General features: G+C 39.9%; 2 protein-coding genes across 5 annotated transcripts in view; both read left to right on the forward strand.

The window, feature by feature from the left end:
* Positions 1-5,847, forward strand: part of fam189a1 (family with sequence similarity 189 member A1) — an 87,971-nt gene extending 82,124 nt beyond the window's left edge. The window contains exons 8-12 of the mRNA XM_053319873.1: positions 1,240-1,318; positions 1,403-2,185; positions 2,304-2,375; positions 3,943-4,265; positions 5,509-5,847. Coding sequence (XP_053175848.1) covers positions 1,240-1,318; positions 1,403-2,185; positions 2,304-2,375; positions 3,943-4,265; positions 5,509-5,712 — 1,461 coding nt within the window. The 3' untranslated portion in view covers positions 5,713-5,847. The remainder of the gene's footprint in view (positions 1-1,239; positions 1,319-1,402; positions 2,186-2,303; positions 2,376-3,942; positions 4,266-5,508) is intronic.
* A 2,719-nt stretch (positions 5,848-8,566) lies between these two features.
* On the forward strand, positions 8,567-21,385 carry golm2 (golgi membrane protein 2). 4 transcript variants are annotated; one of them, XM_053335834.1, is made up of 10 exons: positions 8,567-9,627; positions 15,121-15,175; positions 15,335-15,437; positions 15,741-15,831; positions 16,060-16,183; positions 16,408-16,491; positions 17,062-17,340; positions 17,525-17,656; positions 19,652-19,819; positions 20,895-21,385. In XM_053335834.1, exons 1-10 carry the CDS (start codon positions 9,301-9,303, stop codon positions 20,969-20,971), a joined length of 1,440 nt encoding a protein of 479 aa, XP_053191809.1. In that variant the 5' UTR covers positions 8,567-9,300; the 3' UTR covers positions 20,972-21,385. The 4 variants fall into 4 exon arrangements, with proteins under 4 accessions (XP_053191809.1, XP_053191887.1, XP_053191964.1 ...); XM_053335912.1 differs by having other exon boundaries at positions 16,411-16,491; XM_053335989.1 differs by lacking the exon at positions 19,652-19,819.
* The last annotated feature ends 621 nt before the right edge of the window (positions 21,386-22,006 follow it).

Genomic DNA, 22,006 nt, shown 5'->3' on the forward strand with positions numbered 1-22,006 from the left:
GAAGTGATAATGGAGGTTAGTTACCTTCTTCATTTAATACTTATATTGGTATTACATATATTTTACATATGTGCAATAGCACTAAAAACCTTACGCAAACCTGATCCTTTCTTTTAGATTCAATTTTCTTTAACCTGTAGTTTTGCATAGTTTTTCATTTGCACGGTTTTAAGCAGATCATTATAAATGTATTGCATTCAAAATGTAGTCCTTTAGTTAAAATTTCAAATCTTGTAAATTTTAATTAGATGGACTTCAAAAACAAGAGTGTTTCCAGATTAAGCCCATGTTAATTTAATGTCTTAATTGTGAATAATACAATATTATAGACCACAGGTCTGAAATTTGGCCAAGCTAAGAAACTTTCAGGTCAGGTTTTCTCTTTTAAATGGATGGTATTTTTTACTTGTGTCAAAATGGTAGTGCTTCTGGATTCAGCTTGTGTCTGCATGTGGAGATGTTGCCTGACAGGTCTGTGGGTCAAAAATCACTACCAATTTCATCTAAGCATATCTGCTGTTTCAAACTCACTACTTACTCAGGCAATCTCCCTTGACTGTCATGTTAAACGGAACTTTTTTTCTGGCTGCAGAGAGGCCTCACTGCAACTCACTGTTCACAGCTAAAAATAAAAGTCTCATGTGCAAGCAGATCCTTTTATCTTCTACAATCTTCTCAATATCATTTAACACCTTTGCCTTTTAATCTCTCATTTCTATTACACCTATCAACTCTGCAGTTTGTTCCAATTCCACATCCAATTTGAACAGTGTCCTTCAGAAAGGAATCAGCAAAGGGTTTTCTCTGAAATGGATTGCACTGGTTGCTGTAAATAACTAATGGAAGTGTGCAGCAATCGATTGATTGTGTGAGAGAACTGGTAGAAGGCCGATATATGAAGAAAAAGAAGAAAAAAGCAGCTGATGATTTCAGTCTAAAGACACAACATGATTTGACAAGCCAAGTAACATAATTGTCATGTACCTTGAGAATTATATTACTGAATCTAATTCAACTCTTGATGTGTTGGTAGCCTTTACCACTAGTACACCTGTCCATTTCTGTTTGTGTGTTGTGGTCTTACAGAGCCCCCTATTGACCAAACTGTGGCAATGAAGCATAGGTGCCACACAACTGTTAGTTTAAGTTACACATACAAAATATCATGTATGAACTGATAAAAATGTGCTGTTACTTTTCCTCTCTGCAGTGTGTCCCCTAACAAGTTACTCTTTACAGGTCACCACCAGCATAGAGCAGCAGGCCACTGAGTCCAGTCTATGTGACAGAAACACCACTGCAGGAATTAGTACTCAAGGTAAAATCTCTTCTTAATAATGCAGAGGATGGTTGGATGCCTTCTACCAGTCATACTGATGACACTTGTATTCCATATTTATAGCCTCGGTGGACAGTGCATCCCTGATGGTGTCAGAGGTGGCTGACCAGGACCAGACTTGCTCCTCGGAGGACTTGTGTTCCCTCGAGGTCCAGGGCTCCGACTCCTCTCCCTATGGCACACTCCACACTGCACCCACTGATGGAAGCTGCAACAGCCTGGAACTTTGTACACGTGACTCCACACGCTGCCATCGTGGCCGGCTTAACACTGATGCTCGCCCCAGTGACACTGGATACAGTGAGTCCTCACACACCCAGGAATCTCTCGAACGCTCTCCAGACTGGTCCTCAGAGAACTACAGCAATCTGGACCAAGAGGATTCTACAGACAACACACATGCATATGAGGAACACAGGGCTGCCATGCACATATGTGATGAGCTTGCATCAGCCAAACAGTTGCCAGAGGAGCCACCCAAAGCGCCAACGCACTCCCTCATTAAAGCCCGAATGATGAGCCGGAAGCTCACTCTCCCAGTCACTATCCCCCCACCACCTCAGCCCTGCTCCCCCACCTCTGTTGCCTCCTCTGGTGGAACTTCAGCCATCAGCCCCATGGCTCCTTCTCCTTCTCCATCCCCTCCTAGCAGGCTACGAGGCCCCAGGCTGTGCTTCAGTGTTTGGTCACCCTCATCTGCATCACAACCCCCCTCTACCTCAGCCCAAACTGGTTACTTGCCGTCAGAAAGGCCTCGGGGCTTCCGTGCAGCCAAGAGGTACCGCAAGCTGGCACGCATTGTCCGTTCCACCAGTGACCCTATCTCCTGCTCTTCTACATCAGGAAGTAAGTGGTTTAAGATTTATACATCTTAAATATCCCTTTTAGCGGAGTGATCCACCTTTCAGTTTCTATCGATCCTTAAGGTGGCTCTCTTGTCTAAGTCTCTTGTCTCCCTCTACAGGAGAAAATAGTGTCTGCTCCTCTGCAAACAACCCTGCTGCTGAAGATTCAGCTCATACATCCCCAGAGCAAGGTAATACTGTCATAAGAATTTATATGATGGTGTTAAAATTAGATACCCAGAATTTGCAGGTCTGCTGCTGAAGAGCATCCACATACTACTGTATAAAAAAAACCCTGAAGGACAAACCATACATAATGCAGCATAACAACCCAATTTGTCAAACTTTACTGAACCAAATGTTAGCAAACTGATGATCTAATGCAGGGACATGCAAAAACACTTTGAGGGGCTGTTGCTCTAACCGAAAAAAAGGCACTGCCCACCCTGATTTTAGGTATCACCTGTCAGCATGTATCTGAATGGTGTAAAATATGGTCATTTAACTTACCTATTTACTCTATACTCTATTTTAAATTTGTAAATAGTTTTAAATTCTAAAGATTAATGAAATAATAAAAGTAGCATAGTATTTGTGCAAGCTAGCATATTATTGCTCATACAGTTTCTTGAAACTAGTTTAAGCAGCAATATGATTTTGCTTCTTGGCCTAACACTGCCATGGTCCTAACGTGGTATTAAGGTACAAGCTTGGCAGAGAATTGTGAGGATGGAGCTGTCCTCGAAAGAAACATAATCACTATAATTCTGCAGAAGTTACATAATGTAGGCCTACCCATGTTGTCCATAGCGTCTAATAATAATAATAATAATAATGAGGCAACTTCTATCAGCTATATTTACTTGTTGGTTGATAATGAACTACAGCCTGAATGAATCAAGCTAGAAAGAAGCATCACACTGCTTCATATTGTCTGTAAACAATCTTTAATTGAGCATGATTCAGCAGTCACACTTGATTTAATGGTCGTAACAGAGCTGAAGAATTATCCTTATATAACCAATAACTAAAGCTAAGCGATACCATAGTGAGAGCATAATATTAGGGAATATTGTGAGACCGCGACGTAATGCAAATGTGACAAGCTTCACATTCAGAAGTATATGAGGAGCTGTTTATTCACAGAGCATTCCACAGGGTATACCATCCATCGTTAATCATCTCCACAACATCAACATTTACCTTGTGCCCTCACAACAGCATCATTGTCACACTACAGCATGTGTTTTCGTGATTGCAGCATTTGATTGTTTTTTGGCCCTGGGCCAGATTAAGTGGCTCTGCTATGGGCCCTTACCACCTCTAACTGTTACACACAGAGGTATGTCAATAAAAAAGTAATAAAAAAATTGGTTATATGGTTTTAAATAGATTTGGTCAAATTTCAGCAATTGCCACTTGTATTTAGGCTATTTATACAACAGCTAAATTAATAGATTTAAAAAAACTTTTTTTCTCCCTCCAGAGGGGCAGCTGAGCCAAAGAGGGCAAAAAGGCTATTGCCTGGGCAACAATAGCCCTTACCTGTGCAAGTCCTTGATCTGATGTACAATCACCTGCATGCAGTGTGACAAATGAAAATGAGCTGCGACAAAGCTGACAGTGTGTTACACTGGTGACACAGAAATCAGCAATTTCACATAATCTGAAATACTAATTTGAATGGCATTAGCCTTGATTTTAGTAAAGAGTCTAAATCATTGTGGTGAAAAAATTAATTATCTGCTTTATTTTCAGAGTCAACAGATGTTGCAACAGAAGGAGTCGGAGCTAAACCCAGTCACATATGTGTCAGGAAGCAGCAAAAGGAGGGCAGAAAAGTTGATATCCACCTTAAACCCCGAGCTGTGCACACACACTCCTCCCATGAACGGCCACACTCTCTGGCTGACCTTAAAATGTACAAAGACACCAAAATATTGGTGGCCAAGTTTCTGGAGCACTCAAGCTGCAGTCTACCTCCTGAAGTCCAACAGGTTGTCAACAACATCAAGTGTGTCATCAAGTCGGATGAGAAACACATGGAGGAGGCCATTTTTAGTGCCAACGTTATAGATCAGGTAACTGAATTGGACAGTTGATAGCGTTATGCAAACTGGCAGTCTGTTTGTCTAAGGCTGGTTTTAATGGTTATTGGTGAGCATTAATACGCAAGACAAGAGGTCAATATCATGGTAGTCCCTGTGAAACTGTAATGCTTATCACAGAGATCATTAACAGAGGAAAGTCCATGTTGTTATCAAAACATATATGTTGTGCCTACATTGTCAGCACTCAGGTTCAGCTGTACTTTGACATGGCTGTATTATCATGTTGGCACACAGTTTGCATGTTACACAGTTATTTGAATATGATGTTAACACCTAAAACTAGCCCAAGTGTTAGGAGATGTGGTTTGTGTAGCGGTGAGATACTTTTCGTTTTGAGTAGAAAATTCAGTTACATTTATAGAAAATAACAGAATAGTCTTGTCTTTATGATAACAACACCAATACTACAGTGGCAGGCAAAAAACATTAGATTGTTTACTATTATCTTATGTTACATGGGTGCTGAGGTTGGTAGGTTTGAGAAAAAAGAATGTAGTGTGTGTTTTTTAACCCTCACAGCACCACTAAGGGTGTTTTTTTCCAAAGCAGCTTCGGCTTGCACCAACACAGATAAGACCCACAGTGAGGTTAAACCTGTGGGAAGATGTTCTAGAGTAGGCTGAAAGTGGCTTGTTTTGTTTAACTAAGACCAGTGGTGAGCCTGGGAAAGGCGAGGTTCTGTTTGCTTATGGCTTCAGAGACCAAGGTGCTAATTTACAGATTGTGTACAAAGAGAGAAATACTTTGAGTTTTCACTTTTATTTTCCATCTTATGTTGCATTAATGATTTTTTTGTGTTTTTTTACATGATTTTATATTCATGTGTTTTTGAAGCCCTAGGTGCATGTAATTTATTTTGTTGTAAAGCACTATAGAGTTGCAGCTCTTGTATGAAAGGCGCTATACAAATAAAGTTATTATTATTAAGTTATCTTCATGTAATGTTGATTATCAGATATTTCACTCTTATTTAGAATTAAATATTCTATTGTTAAATTCAGCACTTCCATCTATTGTAAAATGCAGTAGCATTTATTTAATTGGAATTTTGCATAGCAACATTGCTGGCCTTTTTGGGGAGTTATAGTGACCCAAGCAGTGGATTTCAGTGCACTTTTATCACACTCATTTCTTAATGGCTTTTATGATTATGTAAAAAATAGCAGGTGACAATAAGTGTCTCTCCTAAATGTTCCCATTTTATGCTGCACAGATGATGACCCAGCGCATTATAGGCAGTCCCAGGAAGCGTGGCCATGAGGATCTTCACCTCCAGAGCTGCGGTGCTTTGAGTTCATCCCCGTCCCCTTCCGTGCGCCGTCCAAAACACCTCCCACAAACAACCAGTGGCTCTACCGACCCACTGGACTCCCCCTCCTCTGAACAAAGCCTTGAGTACAGAGAAACTATTCTCTGACCACTCTCTGAACAAGGACTCGGGTCAAAACTATGAGGGCATATCAGGATGCTGGTGCTGTAGCCATGCTGTACTGTGCTGTGCTGTGCTGTGCTGTGCTGTGCTGTGCTGTGCTGTGCTGTGCTGTGCTGTGCAGTGCAGTGCAGTGCAGTGCTGTGCAGAGCAGTGCAGTGCTGTGCAGAGCAGCATGTCTGTACGGAAAGTAATAAAACTTCCGGCCTTGTTAGATCACTTATTTGCACAGTGTGACTGCAGCACAGGTACACTGAAATGGTCTCATATTATCATATCTCCTAGTGCCCTGTGAGACCGTGCCAAGTCATCAGCAGAAATGGTAGCAAACTCAGACTGAGCCTGCCAGTGTCTGTAGTGGCTTCTTTTTCATCAGAAAAACAAAAGAATGTTTCTCCCTCAGGGGATCTTTTCTACTGATTCATCTCTTAAAAAAAGAAACAAATACACAGCTGGTAAGTTGGGATCTGTGACTCGAAGACGAAGGAGATTGTGTTATCAGTATTCTTCTTGTCCTGAAACAGGGAGAAATATGTTTGTATTAAACTGTGAACTGAACCGACTGGGTAATATCAGTCATTGTTTGCAGATTTTGTGGAACTGTTACTGATAGGGTGGTGAATATTTTGTGGTGCCGCTGGTTCAAGAACATCGCAGACATTTTAACTTACCTCATTGTGTTACAATTCTTATCAGTGTTACAATAAAATATGACTTTGTATGTTGTGGTTTGTGTTGTTCTTTCAATTAATGTTACACACCATGTATATGAATAACTGGAACACTTGAAAATATAATGGTGATGTAGTGGTTATTGCAATTATACTGTATAGTGTATTTTTCAGTATTGGTGAGTGTCTACTTTCCATATGCCAGTGCTGTTTTTTGGTGTTTGGCGTAGGCCGTCAAGACTCTGCAACTAGATCACAGTTACAAAGGCAGGGTGACTCATATTATCTTAAGGTGATTATCTTAAGCTAAAAATAAATTAAAACAAGTCATGACCTTTAATAGATGTTTGACAACTTTTCATTCTTGCGTAAGTTTTAAGGCAACTTACTTGGATGGAAAGAATTCAGTTATTCCTACCTGAATGTCTTGGTGCATATCTAGGATTGGTATCCAAAATCTTAGCTTTCCACTTAGTCAATGTACAGAATACCTCTAGATTTCTGATACTGACGGTAACATGAAGAGTTGTGTTGGTAATATTTTGGTATGCAGTTTGGAAAAAAAAACATTCAGAAATCAGACTGAAAGTAATCTTTAAGTAAATGGCAAAGGATTACATGAGTGTAAAAAAGATACATAGATTTAGAATTGGGTAACAGGGTTTGTATTAAGACTGAAAGGCAACACCACCTTGTATGAAAAATATGAATATATAATTGAAGCTGGACCATTATTTCATTATAACTGTAAAGTGCTCTTCTAGTTAGCCATGTGCTTCCGGTATTTGTGTACTATCCTGATAGGGGAGAACGGGGTTGGTAGTCACACTTTCTACTTCCATTTGAATCTTTGATAGATTCACTTTCACTGTGCAATGTTAATCAAAGTGTCAGCTAGGAATGGAGTAACATTACTCTCCTTAAGTTTACTTTGTGCAAAACATGTGGTCTGTCAAATAAGTCTTGTGCACTTTTGACAACCATCCATATTGTGGGGTTGGTAGTCACACTCTATGGGGCACACTATGGTATTTTAATGGTGAAAATTTAATTTCATGTTGAATGTTCATGAATGTGACAACCAACCCTGGAGAGAATGTGACAAGCATCCCTAACTGGGATTTTGCTACGGGCAAAGCTAACAACCACATCTAATCTAAACTATAGCTCTCCCTTTATATTTTTAGTGGTAAGAATTGTTTTATTGTAAACTTATTGTGTGAAAGCCTAGAGGAGAAACACAGAAGAGCTGAATATCTACACGTTGACATGAAAAACACTAAACTCCTCTGTTGATCTCGATATGACCATTTTGGTGATCTCTGGCTTCAATTTAGAAAATTTCAGTATTAACATTTTTTAACAGCACCCTCTAGGGAGCAACATCAAATGAATGAGACAACCGTGGATGTATAAAGAGAATTGGATACAGCTTGGAGGTGGGACCCTGTTCATTCCTATGAAAGTTGCTTAGTGGCACATGAAGGAAAAAAAGCAACTTTCTGGAAACCGAAAGCATAAGCTATGCTCACTAGACTTCCATGGGCTATGGCAACTAACTTCTGATTTAGCCCTCTGACTAATTTGAATGGGGATAAAACCATTAAATTTTGTGGCTCTTCTACTGAAATGTGATCAGACCTAATGTATCAAATTGTGACAGTGAAAGTAATTCTGGGTGGTTGTGACTTGTGACCCTTAAAAAATGGAGTGATTTACAAGTCTGACTCACAACATAGACTGTATATAAGAAAGATTCACAATGTAAGTCTATGGGGAAAAGTTTTGTGTGAGCCCAGTTGCATCAGGAGACGCTAATTACAGGGTTTAGCCATCATGTCAAATTGGCTCCAATGCCCAATGCTCTTCCTAGAGGTTTAGTGACAACCAGCCCTGCTCTCCCCTATCTGAGTCGTCATTATCACACCTGTTTATTGCCTTCATTGTGTACCAGTTTATGACACATTAGAGAACCGCCTCATATCTTTTGCACATCAGCTAACAAAGTGGCCTTTAACCGTCAAATAGAGACGAAGAGAGTGCCATAAAGAGACCAGTCCCACGCCTCCTTTCAGCTCAACTTGGACTCTTATTTTAGGCACAGAGCGGAAACTGGTGTCGCCTGTTGCGGCCAGCTTCACAAAGCAGAGACATCAGATTGGGAAGGCTCCGGTTTGCAGAGTGTGACACAAAGCCTCTGTTCTCAGTGATTTTCAGCGTATATTTTGTTTCATCTTAGGGGTTGAATCCATCCTCCGAAAGAAGAGACGATACTTTTTTTTTTGCCTGACTGTCTCCTCGCATCTATCGCTGCTAGCTAGTGTGAAAGGAGCTAATATCTGGACAGCGTTGAGTCAAATTGGAGCTAATACGCCAGCTTCGGGTCGAAAAGCATCAGTGGTGCTGGTTTGACGGTAAATTTGTGATTAAAGGAGCTCAGACGCCGGTATATTAAGTCTTACGAGGGCTCATAGGCTCGCATGAAAACGAAGTAGCTGTGGGCTAATGTTATACTGCTCGCTAGATGGTTTGTATCTGCTCACTGCCACGGAGCCGTGTAGCTGTCCACGTCTAGTCTCGTCTGCTGTGTTTAACGTCGCCAGCTGAGCTAGGCCACGTCCCTGCGGGCGTATTTCAGCTACTGACATTGGACGAATTGCAGAGAAGATGCCCAGTGTGCGGAAGGAGGAAGGAGAGTAAAGATCAGAAGAAATGTGACAAGTCTTGAGCATACATGACTCTCTCTGTCCGTAGTGGTGGTTGCATTTCTTGAGCGGTTGCCGCATATATCCGACATGTCACGTAGACGGATGCTTTTTGCTCCGGGAGATCAGTAGGTTGCAGTAACAACCTCAAGTAACGTTGTCATTTTCTTTGTGTGTGTGTGTGCGTGTGTGTGTGTGAAATGGTTGGTTTTGGTGCAAACCGACGGGGAGGCCGCCTCCCGTCCTTTATCCTCATCTTCTTGATGGTGATCATCGCCATACTGTCATTCAACTACTGGACAGTGTCCAACAAGCACGGCCGCTTGCTGGATGAGCTGGCCGAGGTACAGACACAGGTGAAGCGCACGGACGCCGCACGGAGCCGGCTGGAGAAGAGGAACTCAGAGCTGATGGTGCAGGTGGACACGCACAGGAAGCAGATAGACCAGAAGGATGGAGACTACAACGTCCTGGAGGGCAAGCTGCAGGCCCGAGAGGGGCTCATCAAAAAGTGCACTGATGATAAGGTAAAAAAGACTGCTGGAGTTCAGTTTCATATCATTATTCTGTACTGTGCTAAATCAGGAATGAAAAGTTTTTTCACAGAGGGATGAATATCTTTGTATTAATTTTGGATGGTGGCTGTTAATGTTGTCATACAATATTTAATCTAATGGTTTGTGCACCGTTCTGTGAGAAAGTAATGGAGATATGATGGCCAAGCAAGTTAAGCCAGTGTTTCTGCATCTCTTTGAGCTAGTCATATAAGCTTACATTACTTTCTTTCATGTCACTTTTTAAAGCAGCATTTTAAAACCAGGTAAAACAAATACATTTCCATTCCATTACAGTATTGCAATAACATAAATCATCCCAAAACGTAGTCCTGTATTGTGGTATTTGCTCAGTATTATATCCATGCATTAGATGGAGCATTTAACCTAATCTGAACCATATTTGTAGGTCATGTTAGAAGGAGATGGATGTTTTACCTTTAGAAATGTAAAGGACAAATTCTAAAGAGGAGAATGGTGTCAATTAAATGGTCAAATCTTCCTTGTTCAGAGTTTCCTTCATAACTTGAATTATTCTATACCGCAATACTATTCTTCTAGAAAGTGTTTGATATCCCGAAGATTTTGGAAAAAATGTGCTTCTGAAGATCCCTACAAGCCACTAATAATGTGTTTTATACTGGTCGACAGGGCAGAGGTCAGGTAAAAGTGAGGGTGACATTATCCTTTTTAAGTTATGGGTTTGCCCACGATTTATACCACAAGCCTTTTGTAAGGTAGTCGTAGTTGATCCTCTTTTCCAAATTCTGAAAATAACAGAAAGTCTGCATTTATTCACTTAGGGCAAAATTAAAGGATTAGTTGATTAATTAATGAATTGATTGGCAAAACATTACCATATTATTGTCATTATCAAGTAAAACTGCTTCTCAAGTTCCAGCTTCTTAAATGTGACATTTTTCTGCTTTCTTTGTTTAGACTAAACAAAAAAATATGGTCACTTTTCCAAACAGGAAAAACAAATTTACCTCAATCTGTGTATACTGTGTTGATTTTGCATATTATTAGCAAATTTTTAGAACTTTGTTGGGCTTATTGTTTTCACCATCAGTGGCCCCTCAATGTTCTCCACCAGGCTGTCCCCACTTCTTGTCCTGCCCAGGGCCACAGCCAGCAGTTTGGTGTCTTTTGTGTCCCGACACTCTCTCAACGTTGCTGTGTGTCCAGCTGCCCCGGGAAACGTTTAGACAACAGATGAGGGGGAGGTTTCCTGTAATTTGCATCCAGTCTGCGTCGCTTACTTCACATGCATATATTTGTCTAACTTATGTTTGTCCTATGTGCGGTTTAGCATCCTAGTCGTAACACTGGGAAGTTGTTATGGGACCATGAGAGCCACTCTTCCACTGGGAAGTCAAACTAGAACACATGAGACAGTGTCTCAGTGTTGTTGTTTAGGATACATTAGGCATGATGGCACCATTTTAACCATAAGATGACGTACACGCTTGACGTGAAGATTTTGTTAGATGTTAGTCCCTGAGCTGGAAAATATTTCACTACTTGTTGATAATGAATGACCTGTCCTGTACAAATGTTTATTTGGAGTAAGGCCAAGAGTAACAGCCTTCTTTTGCTCAACTTCAGTCCAGCAGAAGAAACTTCCTCATTGCGTTTAGTTAGTTATTTTGTGAACAGTGAGATAACACTGCTGTAAATGGGCCACCTCCCGATATGATTATATGTAATGAATATGAATAAATGCAGTGCAGACTTTCATAGGGGAAGGGCGTACATGCCTGAGAAAAATTGAAATGAGTTAAATGTAATGTAAAAACTTAAACCTGTTTGTCTATTTAAAAAAAAAAAGAAGAAGTTAAATCAACAACCGTCACCCATCAGGCTATCAAGACAACTTTTTAAATGATTCCTCATTCTGAGACTTTGCTCATGCTGCTCACTGTGTCGGTGAAGCCAACTCGTATTTTTCTCTGGCCAAATCAAAGCAGACCAAAACAATGGCCCAGTAACAGTTTTTCTATAAACTGACACATTTTACTGAACATTTTATGATTTTATTCCAAATGTGTGTCTTCATAATTTTTGACTCTGAAATCCCCCTTAACAGGTTAACTATAAAGCAGTGATTTTGTAAGAAAATTAAAAATGTAACCAGAGTTTAAATTATGTCTTGTTGAGGAAGATAAAGTGGTGAAGGGTAGACTACAGCCTAAGCTCTGCGGTTTCTTGTTAGTACCTTCAGTATCCGGCTCCCTGTGTCGGTAATAAAGATAAAAGTAGGCATTGTATTGTAGTTGCTCCACTCCTTACTTTTGTCAACAGCCCCACCCTGCTTCAACAGGGATGTATGCTACGTACACAGAAAAGAGGCCTCTAATGCAGTGACGAAAGGGACATTCAAACCTAAATGACTTTGACGCGCAAATAAAGTATATAACCCAACTGAGTACACCCCTGTGCAAATATCACTAAAATGTTAAATTATCTTACAATAATTGTAGTATTATTAGGGTAAAGTGTAAGGTAATTGATCTTATTTGGAATTAAAAAGAAACCGGTTGGATAATTTGAAAACAAGCCTCAAAGCACAACCTCAATGCAACAAAACTGAGTAAACCGGATCCAAAAGAACCTGTGAACACCACAACTTTCTCAGTTTTGGCCTATGTCTAATGCAGCACAGCTTCACATGGTAAGGCATTGTCAGAACAAGTTAGAAAACCAGTTTGTAAGACTTCATGAAGATGGGAGAGGGTACAAAATCATTAGTAAGCTACTGAACAGAAGCAAAAACAGTTGCAGCAGTGGTTAGGACAGGCATGTCCAAACTAGTCCACAAAGGGCCATGTGGCTGCAGGTTTTAATTCCAACCAATCAAGATGACAACATTTGACCAATCAGACTGAGATCAGCTGATTAAATGAATCAAGTCTGGTGTGCTCCTGTTTGGTTGGAATGAAAACCTGCAGCCACATGGCCCTTTGTGGAATAGTTTGGACGCCCGTGGGTTAGGAGGTACAGGAAAACCCATACCACCTATAATAGTATGTGGCTGTCCTCAAAAAACGATGATATGCACAGTGCAGTTTATGCAGCCTTGCACTGAAAAACAGAAAGGCAAGTGCTTCTGTTTTGGCACAATGTAAATTGGTGTTTCATTGACTGCTCAGACAGAAGGACATTGCATGAAGACGACATCAACGGACGACATTAAAAAAGAAGACTTTTGCTCGGCACAAAACAGCAAGATCAAATTTGGCCAGAGAACAAATAGCACATTCTTCGGTTAGATGAAACCAAAATAAATGTGTTTGGATCAGATGGAGTCCAGCATGTTTGGTGTGCACCTGGACAGGACTACCACTGTGCCTCCATAGTGCCGACTGTGAAACATGGAGGTAGAAGTGAGTTCAAAAGGTGCCATTAATGAAAAGATGACTCCCAGTTGAAGGAGAAGATTTTTTATAAAGAAGAAAAAAGTAAAAACTATGACCTGGCCAATTATGTCCCTTTATCTGAATCCCATAGAACACATTTAGAGTGTTTTAAAGAGGATGGTAGAGCAATGAAACCCCTCCAGCAAAGAGCAGCTGAAAAGAACGATCCATGAAAAATAGCGGATTTGGTTGAAATTGGTATCATCCATGCCCAGGGGGATTGAATCTGTTATGAAAAATAAAGGCAGGCATAAAAATTATTCAAAAATATATGAATTAAGGCTCACTAATTAAGGTTGTGCTGATTTTTGCTGCAGTTTGTTCTTAAATATAGACCTTTTAATTATAGTTTATTAGTCAAATATTCTGTTTTCCTGTTTTTCCTCCAGTTCCCACTTGGTGTACCGTCTCTGTGTTTGCAGCACACACTGAGGGCTCAGCTCCAAGTTTATTTGTGCTGTTGAACATAACTGTGAAACAATCAGAAAATAATATTTTATTGAACTGATTCACCGGCTTTCTTCCTGTCAGCACTCCCTCACTTCATTCACTCTCTACCTTGCTGGACCACAGCTAACACAACAGCGTCCTGTAGCCACTACCTCTGTACGCTTACTGATGGAGCAACTCTGTCCCCCCATTCCGTGTCTGCACCTTTTACACAGAACAGCGAAGGGGAATAAAGTAGAGGAGAGCAGAGGAGAGCAGCGACCATTAATGAAGCATAGGCTAACTTCCGCTGCTGCTCTCTTCTCCTGTCCACTCCTTCCTCATTGCCCTCTTAATCACTCACTTATAGCTAATTCAAGAAAACAGTCAATATAAACTATTAAGAAATTGAAGTTTCCTAAAACTACTCCAGTGGCAGTATGTTGTTTATTGATCAAAATATGGCTAAATACAGTTGTTTTCCTTTAGGCTCAACCAGAAGCTGTTTATATCTGCATTTTAACACTTTCTTTTTTAATATACTGAGTATATAGATGCACAGCCTCAGTGGACTTTTTGCCTATTTTAAAACCTGACACCCTTTTAACATAATTCGTGGACATGACTGAAGATAAGCACTGCTTCTGTTGTTTGTGAAGGATGCAACAAACTATGGCTGCAATTAATGATTATTTTCATTATTAATCTGCAGATCATTTTCTTGATTAATTGGTTGGTTTGTAAGATGATTTGAAATTCCCATCAACATTTATCCAGAGTCCTTGTTGACATCATCATATGTCTTGTGTTGTTCAAAACTGAAATATTTGCATTACGTTTCAGATCCTCACATTGGAGAAGCTACAACCAGATGGTTTTTTAAAATATTTTGTCCAAAAAATGGCTTCAATGATGAATTGATTATCACAACACTTAATAAAACAACATTTTAACATCCACTTCTCAAACCTATAGGGGGTTACTATTTGGTATTCAATAGATATATGTGGGATATCACTGTCAAGTCCAGGATACAAGTCTCCCTTCCCTCTTCCTCCCACCTTAACTTGCCTTCCCTCAAGAGTTCATGCATATAATATTAATTCTTAAAATAAAGTGAAGCTAACAGTTTCAATTAATAATTTCACAGCAGGTGTCTCTGTTTGTTGCAGGGAGTTATAAGTTTCACAACTGTACGGGACTTTTGGATGGCATTAAGGTGTGCGTGGGTTTTGTCTCCCTGGTCAGTTAAGCTAAACAGAGTTCAGTTAAGTTTAATAAGCCACCAATACAAATCCTAAAGTATTCTTTTTCAGCAGGAGATCAGTGACTGAACTCATACGGTATTAGGTTCATGTCTAATACCCCATACTGGATTTGATAGGCAGGAACTTATTTCTTTGTAGCAGTAAATAATACAGTTTCACACTGAATGTCATCTGAGCTGACAATCCTCCTTACACTGAAAAACAGGACAGACCTGTTCACCTTTGTTTTCCTCTTGTGAAAGGCAGCATTTTCTACTAATTAGAGAACACGTTGCACAGTTCAGTTATTGAAGGCTCAGTGAACTGAACAGACAATGTGTTAATGAACCTGCTTTTTCTCTTTCGTACAGATGAAGCTGCAGAATGATGTCACAGCCCAAATGACAGAAATCCAGAGGCTGAAAGGTAGGACACATAAACAAAACCTTTCGTCAGTACATTTGAAATTACTGAAATGATTTTTGTTTACCAAGTCAAGAACTAAAGCTGTACAAAATATTTTGTTTTGTGTGTGTGTGTGTGTGTGTGGGGGGGGGTGCTGCATACCTGTGGTGCTGCAAGCAGAACAGCTAAAGGATATGAAGCAGGAGTTCTTGAAACAGGAAGAGCAGCTAAGAGAGGTGAAGAAAAATAGCACTACCTTGGAGAGGAAGCTGGAGTATGAAAGGTATGAAACTCCTCATTAACCTTCCAGTCTTAATGACTGCTTTTAGAGTTTTTTTTCCACTCCGAGTAACTGTTACATAATATTTGTATGTGAATTAATGCCTCTCTAATCATCCATTGTAACGGCAGTGATTGGTTTTCCAATACATCATCCCCTATAATCTCATATATTTGTGATATTAGGTGATTGGACATCTTCATTTTCCTATTAAAAAATAAATCTTGATTTTTAGAAATCAGTTTTGTGGTATGGTGACCCCTTGAAAAAGTGGATGACACTGACACTGTAATGTGTATTAACCAGTTTACAGTGTGGACGTCAGATTGCACAATTAAAAAACGAGTATGAAGAAACAAAGAAGACCCTGGAGGAAGAAGCCTCAAAGCTAAGACAGGTTAGTAGTCATTCTCTTGACTCCTTAGTAAATGATCAAAAGTTATAGATAGTTCCCCCTCCCCTCTGCTACTCACTGCATATAATTAACACATTTTAATACAGACGTATGGGTGGTATCTTCTAAACTCTAAACGTCTTAAGTCCTATTTAAGCTTCCCTGATCATTAAACATTTACCATTTTTTCCAAATACTCCTCTTCCTGATTCCTTTCTGATTATTTGTCAGAGTGTAATGGATGGACAAAAGGGTGCAGCAACAGGAAGACATGCAGATGGAGCTCCTGGTTTGGAATTGGCTGGAGAGCGCCATACTGTGGCTACTCACCGGCATGACAGTCCAGATTTAAAAGGTACAGTGGCTGTGACTATGCTGACCAAGGCGTATACTATCTTGACTGTTCTTCCTTATATTGCTATGAACTTGCACCCATGTTAGTATGTTATTATGTGCTGTCCTAGTTGTTCATGCTGCCTGTCTTATTCCTGTTTGTAACTGTGTAATTGGGAACTCGTCTAACTATTTTAATGTCAGCTTACCCTCTACTTAAGTCACATTCCTCCTGCTCTCTTACAGAAGAGATGGGTAAGCCTGGCAGTGATGCTGGCATGCCTGGTATTGAAGACAGTGAGGTGGGAAAAATCGATGATGTGCAATTTGGTAAGTAACGAGTAATTTCAAGAGCAATTTTTAGTTGGCAAATCCAGTGAGCTACTGTGTGGGGGAAATTATACAATACTATTATATTGACATGTGGACTCATTTGTAAGGCAGTAGGGGGCAGACTAAGGTCAAGGAAATCAATAAGAAAGACGGATGCCAGTGCCAGTGTATTAACCAGTTGGACTTTCAATATATATTCATACACATTTACTGGACTATAGTCTTAGAATTTTGAAACTGCGACTTGTCAAGGGGGATATGCTTGATGAAGATCGGATAGACTTCAATGTTATGATTCAATAAACATATAGCAGTGCGCGAGTGTGCAGGAGCTTTTTTCATTTTACGATAGGAGGAAAGTGCCAGATATTTCTTTTATAGATTTTTGGAGAAAAATTACTTGCCGCACCACAATAAACTTCTACTCTACAAAGCAGGGTCAGAGAGTGCCTTTCCCTTTTTATCTAATTGAATGTAATGTTTAAAAAAGTATTTTTTTGAGTGTGCATTCACCAAAGTTGTTTTACTTTTTTAACTGTCTTGCTTTGCTTCTCCATTTATCCATAGCCTTAAAGAAACCAGCCATCACTCAGAAGCATGATGAGGCCCCTGATGTGGTTGTGGGCGCTGGTGCTGGACCTGGAGTCGGGGCAGCTGACGGTCCTGGGGGCCAGGGTCTGTCTCTAGACCAGCCCAGGCTCCAGCAGGACAGAGTGGAGGGCCGAGCAGCATTGCTTGCACCTCCAAGTGTGAACAAACAGGCAGACAAACCAATAGTCTTTGAAGAAGACAACAAGGCAGGTATCAAGGCAGACGAGCTGGGAGAACAACAAAGACAACTTCAAGGTACATTATGCAGTGAACCACATCCATGTAATCTCTATTAATTACAAAGGTTTTAGCTTTTGAGTCATAGGCGTGTGATAATTTAGTCTTCATAAATTATATTTCTATTACTTCATATTTAGTAAAGACAGCTAGAGATATTTGGTATCTTGGTACAGGACTTGAATCTAATTCTCATTGTCAGCTCCTGATAATGCCAAGGGTGATGGTGAACACTTGAAGGGGATTCCACTGCCACCCAACCCTGCCCAGGTACCTAACCCCATCCAGCCTCATCACGCCAAAGACCCAGCAGAGCAAGCACATCACCGCCAAAGTGAGTATCTCTGCCAAACTCTGAAAAAGGGAATTCTGCAGTATTCAAGGATATTGTGTGTGTGTGTGTGTGTGTGTGTGGGACTGTGTTTGTAATGAGACAGTTTTGAGGGGATAGGGAAAATGTTTCACATGTAAACTGATTAATAAGCTGTTCTTCTTGTCAGCTCTGCCTTTGTGTTTAGCTGATGCCTCCTAGCTTGGTGTGATATCATCTGGATGAACTTTGCCCATTGCTAACCTGTTACACCCCTACTTCTACATCACACATTTCCATGAAACTTTGTTTAAAAAATGTAAGTCATAAGTCATGTCTGAATATGGGTATGAGTGCTGTCAGGGAGTAAAGAGAGGGCTCAGTTGCAGAGGAGAGGAGACATATGACACACACCTGGCTCCCAGATGATCCTTTCCTGCTGCCTGGCTTCTGCTCTGCTCTGCTGCCTTCTCTCCCTTCTTCTCCTGTATTCAAATGTTCTGCTCTTCTGTCCCGCTTTCACATCCATCTCACCATCTGCAGCTCTGCTGCTTGAAACACTGACTGTATTCAGTTCACATCTTCAGTTTGTTTTTCCTTTTATCTTCAAACTCTGATCTCTTTATACTTGCATCTAATTATGGCAAATTAACACCGGACACCCATCAGATGTCTGTCTTGTGATCACTAGATTGATGATGGATGATTGATCAGGCTGTAGAAAAACTGTTTACATCAAATTTATGTATATTATGTACATATTTTGATCCTTTTTTCTGAGACACTAAGAAAACACTGATCATATAATTTTGAATATTGCCCAATTGTGTTCCTAGCTGTTTCAGTTGAAACGTCTCTAGTTTTCACAGTAAAAAAAATACAAGTCTTAGATGAACATTAAGACAAATATAATGTATATGACAGATATAAAAACACATTTTTACTTACATACCCTCAGCCATGCATGAATTTAAAGTAAGCAAATGCTTGAGCAGGAGAGGTAAGAAGCCTCTCAAAGACCTCTCCTAAAAAGTCAAGATAAGATAAACAAAATGACATTAAATGAAAAGGGATGGAAAGGCTGCTAAAACAAAACAAAGAAAAAAAGCAGATACCAAGTATTTTTTATGAAAATAAAGTTGATGAGCACTAGACAATATCTAATTTGATTTCCATCAAACAGCACGTCTGTATCTAAATAAAAATTTAGACACCTCACTGGAACACAAGATGAATATAATAGTCTGTCCCCAGCCTCTTGAAGTACTTAAAGACTCAAAATAATGCAGTTGAGTACAACACCAGCTTTATCTACAGGCTTAAAAACTACCATTGAGTTGAATAAACATAAGATAGGATTTATAGCAGGGCTATTGTTTTGGATTGATTGATTTTGATTGTACAGATGATTAAACCAGTAACTCAATTAGCTCTCAGTGCTTTCAATACTTTAAACAGTCCCTCATTACAAGGGCACCCCATTTGTTTCCACTTGATAGTCTGTGTCCAATTCCATGATTGGATTTGCTTTACACAGTGTCTACACAGCCTATTAGCAGAGCAGCAGCAGCCTCAGTCCTCCGTCAGTGTTTACACGGGATGCATTCAGGCACAGTATTGACTGTAGGTCACCTGCGTTTTGCCAGCACCCAGCACACAATCAATGTAGATATGTGACGTGTAAAAATACTTCAAGTCTTGGTTATGTGCATCAAGTGTGAGCTGGCACATGTAGATAGATGTATTGATTAAAATGGGAGTGCATCTATTCTGTTGGATGCATGTGAGACGACACTTTCTGTCTAGACTCCGTGTTGCTTTTAAGAATCTCTCGTCTAATAAACATCCACCAACGTGTATCCATTCACCTGATCTGACTTCTCTTTTGACATCTTCTTCATGCAATCACTTATTTCGTCATGCATTCATTATGTAGTATTTCATCCATTCCTCCCTGTCCTCCTACAACTGCCTCCGCTTCCCTCCTTTCCTGATGAGGCCCTTCTCTGCCTCCTGCAGGCCGGTTCTTTGATGAGAACGAGTCCCCAGTAGATCCGCAACACGGCTCTAAGCTAGCGGACTACAATGGGGATGATGGGAACGTGGGTGAGTATGAGGCCGACAAGCAGGCCGAGCTGGCCTACAATGAGGAAGAGGATGGTGATGGTGGGGAGGAAGACGTTCAAGGTGAGCCAGGCCGGGGGACTGGACTGGCTGTCCAGATGTGTATCCACCATTCCTCCCTTGCTCCTTCCCTCCACCCCTGTCGTGCTACCGCCTCCCCTGCATCTGTCCAATCAGTTCATACAGTTAGAGTAGCTCACAGTACCATGAGTTTGGTCCTTGAATCATCATAAACTATAGATATCTAATAATTATGACAAAAAACTTCCAGGGTCAAAGCAAGACTGCTTTGTAAGCAGTTCAGGATGAGCATTTCTCACCGTACAGGCACAGTTGCGATTTTAACATCTTATTCTCTCATGTATAGAGAGAACCTGACCGAGGAACTTACGGTTCTGTGAGTGCAATTCAGTTGCCATCTAGTATTTTCTGTCCTGCCTGTGCTTCTTTTTAGCTATACCACCTGTCTGTGCCTAGCAAACATCTGACCCACATCTAGACCAGTAGTTAAATATAGCTCACTGTGTTCGTGAATGTGTCTGTGTTCTCCTTGAAATATTGAAATGCATGCTCTTTTTTTTTCTTTATTATTGTTTGATGTCATTAATTCCTGATTGTCTAACTATTAGATTAACATTGTAATAATTGATTGGAGTGCTACAGTATAGTTTTTGAAATGCTCTGTTTGTTTTAGTCCATCTGAAACAAACAATTTCAGACATGTCAGCCCTGTGATTAGAGTATAGCTGTGATTTCTCATTTTCATTACATCTATGTTAAATTGTTCAGTTTGTATACAGTGAATTCTATTCAAGGGTGTCCTTGTCATAATGATGACCAACAGGGCTAGTAATGTTCTACTAATAGACAAAAATCAGTCATAAAACTTGGAATCACTTCAGATTCAGTGTGCTGAAGTATAGTCAAAATAAAGAAGATCATTTTAATTGATGTGTATCTGATTGGAACTAATCTACTGGTGTGTCTGAACTGCTGACTGGGACATAGTTGAGATAATAAATATGTAATAGCCTTTTGAGCTATCAGTTTTCTAATGGGATAATTAAGTATGGTTACAGCACTCCTTCAGGTTTCATCTAATACTTTATTTCTAATTTCTTTTGCTTTCTTTTTTCAGATGATGATGACCGAGACATGCAGGGAGATCGGGCTGTGGATTATGGGAAAAGACATCAAGCCATTGACATTCTCTGAATGGGACCTCGTACAGCTGTATCTCATTAAAATATTCAGACCTTCCTCTACAACCAAGCTCTTAAAACATCAACATGTTGATGAATTTATAGGGTGCATCCTCAATGTCATGGACTACTTTGAAAAAAGAGACATTGCAACTAATGAATTAGAATAACATAACAATACAAGAAAACCATGGCATTATCCTGAGCTGCTGTTGATTTGCTAATGGTCCTAAATTATGACAGTTGAAATGATGTACTGTACATTGACTGTTTAGTTTTGTTATTGGATTATCGACTGGCTCGGTTCATAACAGTGGTCTGATAATACCCTGTTGACACATCTGAACTTCAAGGTCAATCTGTTTTTGTTTTTGGTACTTTTCTTTTCAGGTTTCTCTTGCTTGATATAAACAAACTCTTCACCTGAGATGTTTATCAAAAAGACTCATTTGGCGTTCTGCCCCTCTTAACATAATTTTGGGACTCTTAACTGGATGACTTTTTTTGTTGTTTTTTGTTTACAGAAGTGGAAATGCATTACAAATGCAAAGGACTTTTGCTTATGGGCCATTAAATCAATTTCTTTTCTTTGTGACAGACACTCAGAAGTGCTCCTCCATTCTGTTTTCTAAATGATGCCATTGCATGCATTTGAGATTTTTTTTTTTTTAATTAATAATCAAACTGAGCAAAATACTGATGCTTAAGCAATACTTACAGCAATGTTAGTATCCTCAACAATGTGCAAAGACTAACCAAGCACATGTGGGACACTTGTACACATGCTTCCATTAATGAGGTATCTTGTACATAATGTAGTCAAACCGTTGCTATTTGTACTGAGGAAACCTAATTCCTCACCTTTAGGGGAATCCGTGAACATGAATCGGTTCTCTTTGTGCGGCCAGGAAATTTTATTTCTCATGGAAAGGCACATTGAATGTAATTTAATTTTATTAAAGGTGATGCTTCATGTCATTTGTCAACTGTGATAGTGCTTAAGAGTCAATGCAGATGCAGATTTTTTATTTGATTAAGTATTAGGCCT

Source organism: Scomber japonicus, chromosome 1, assembly GCF_027409825.1.
Source record: "Scomber japonicus isolate fScoJap1 chromosome 1, fScoJap1.pri, whole genome shotgun sequence".
Lineage (NCBI taxonomy): Eukaryota > Metazoa > Chordata > Actinopteri > Scombriformes > Scombridae > Scomber > Scomber japonicus.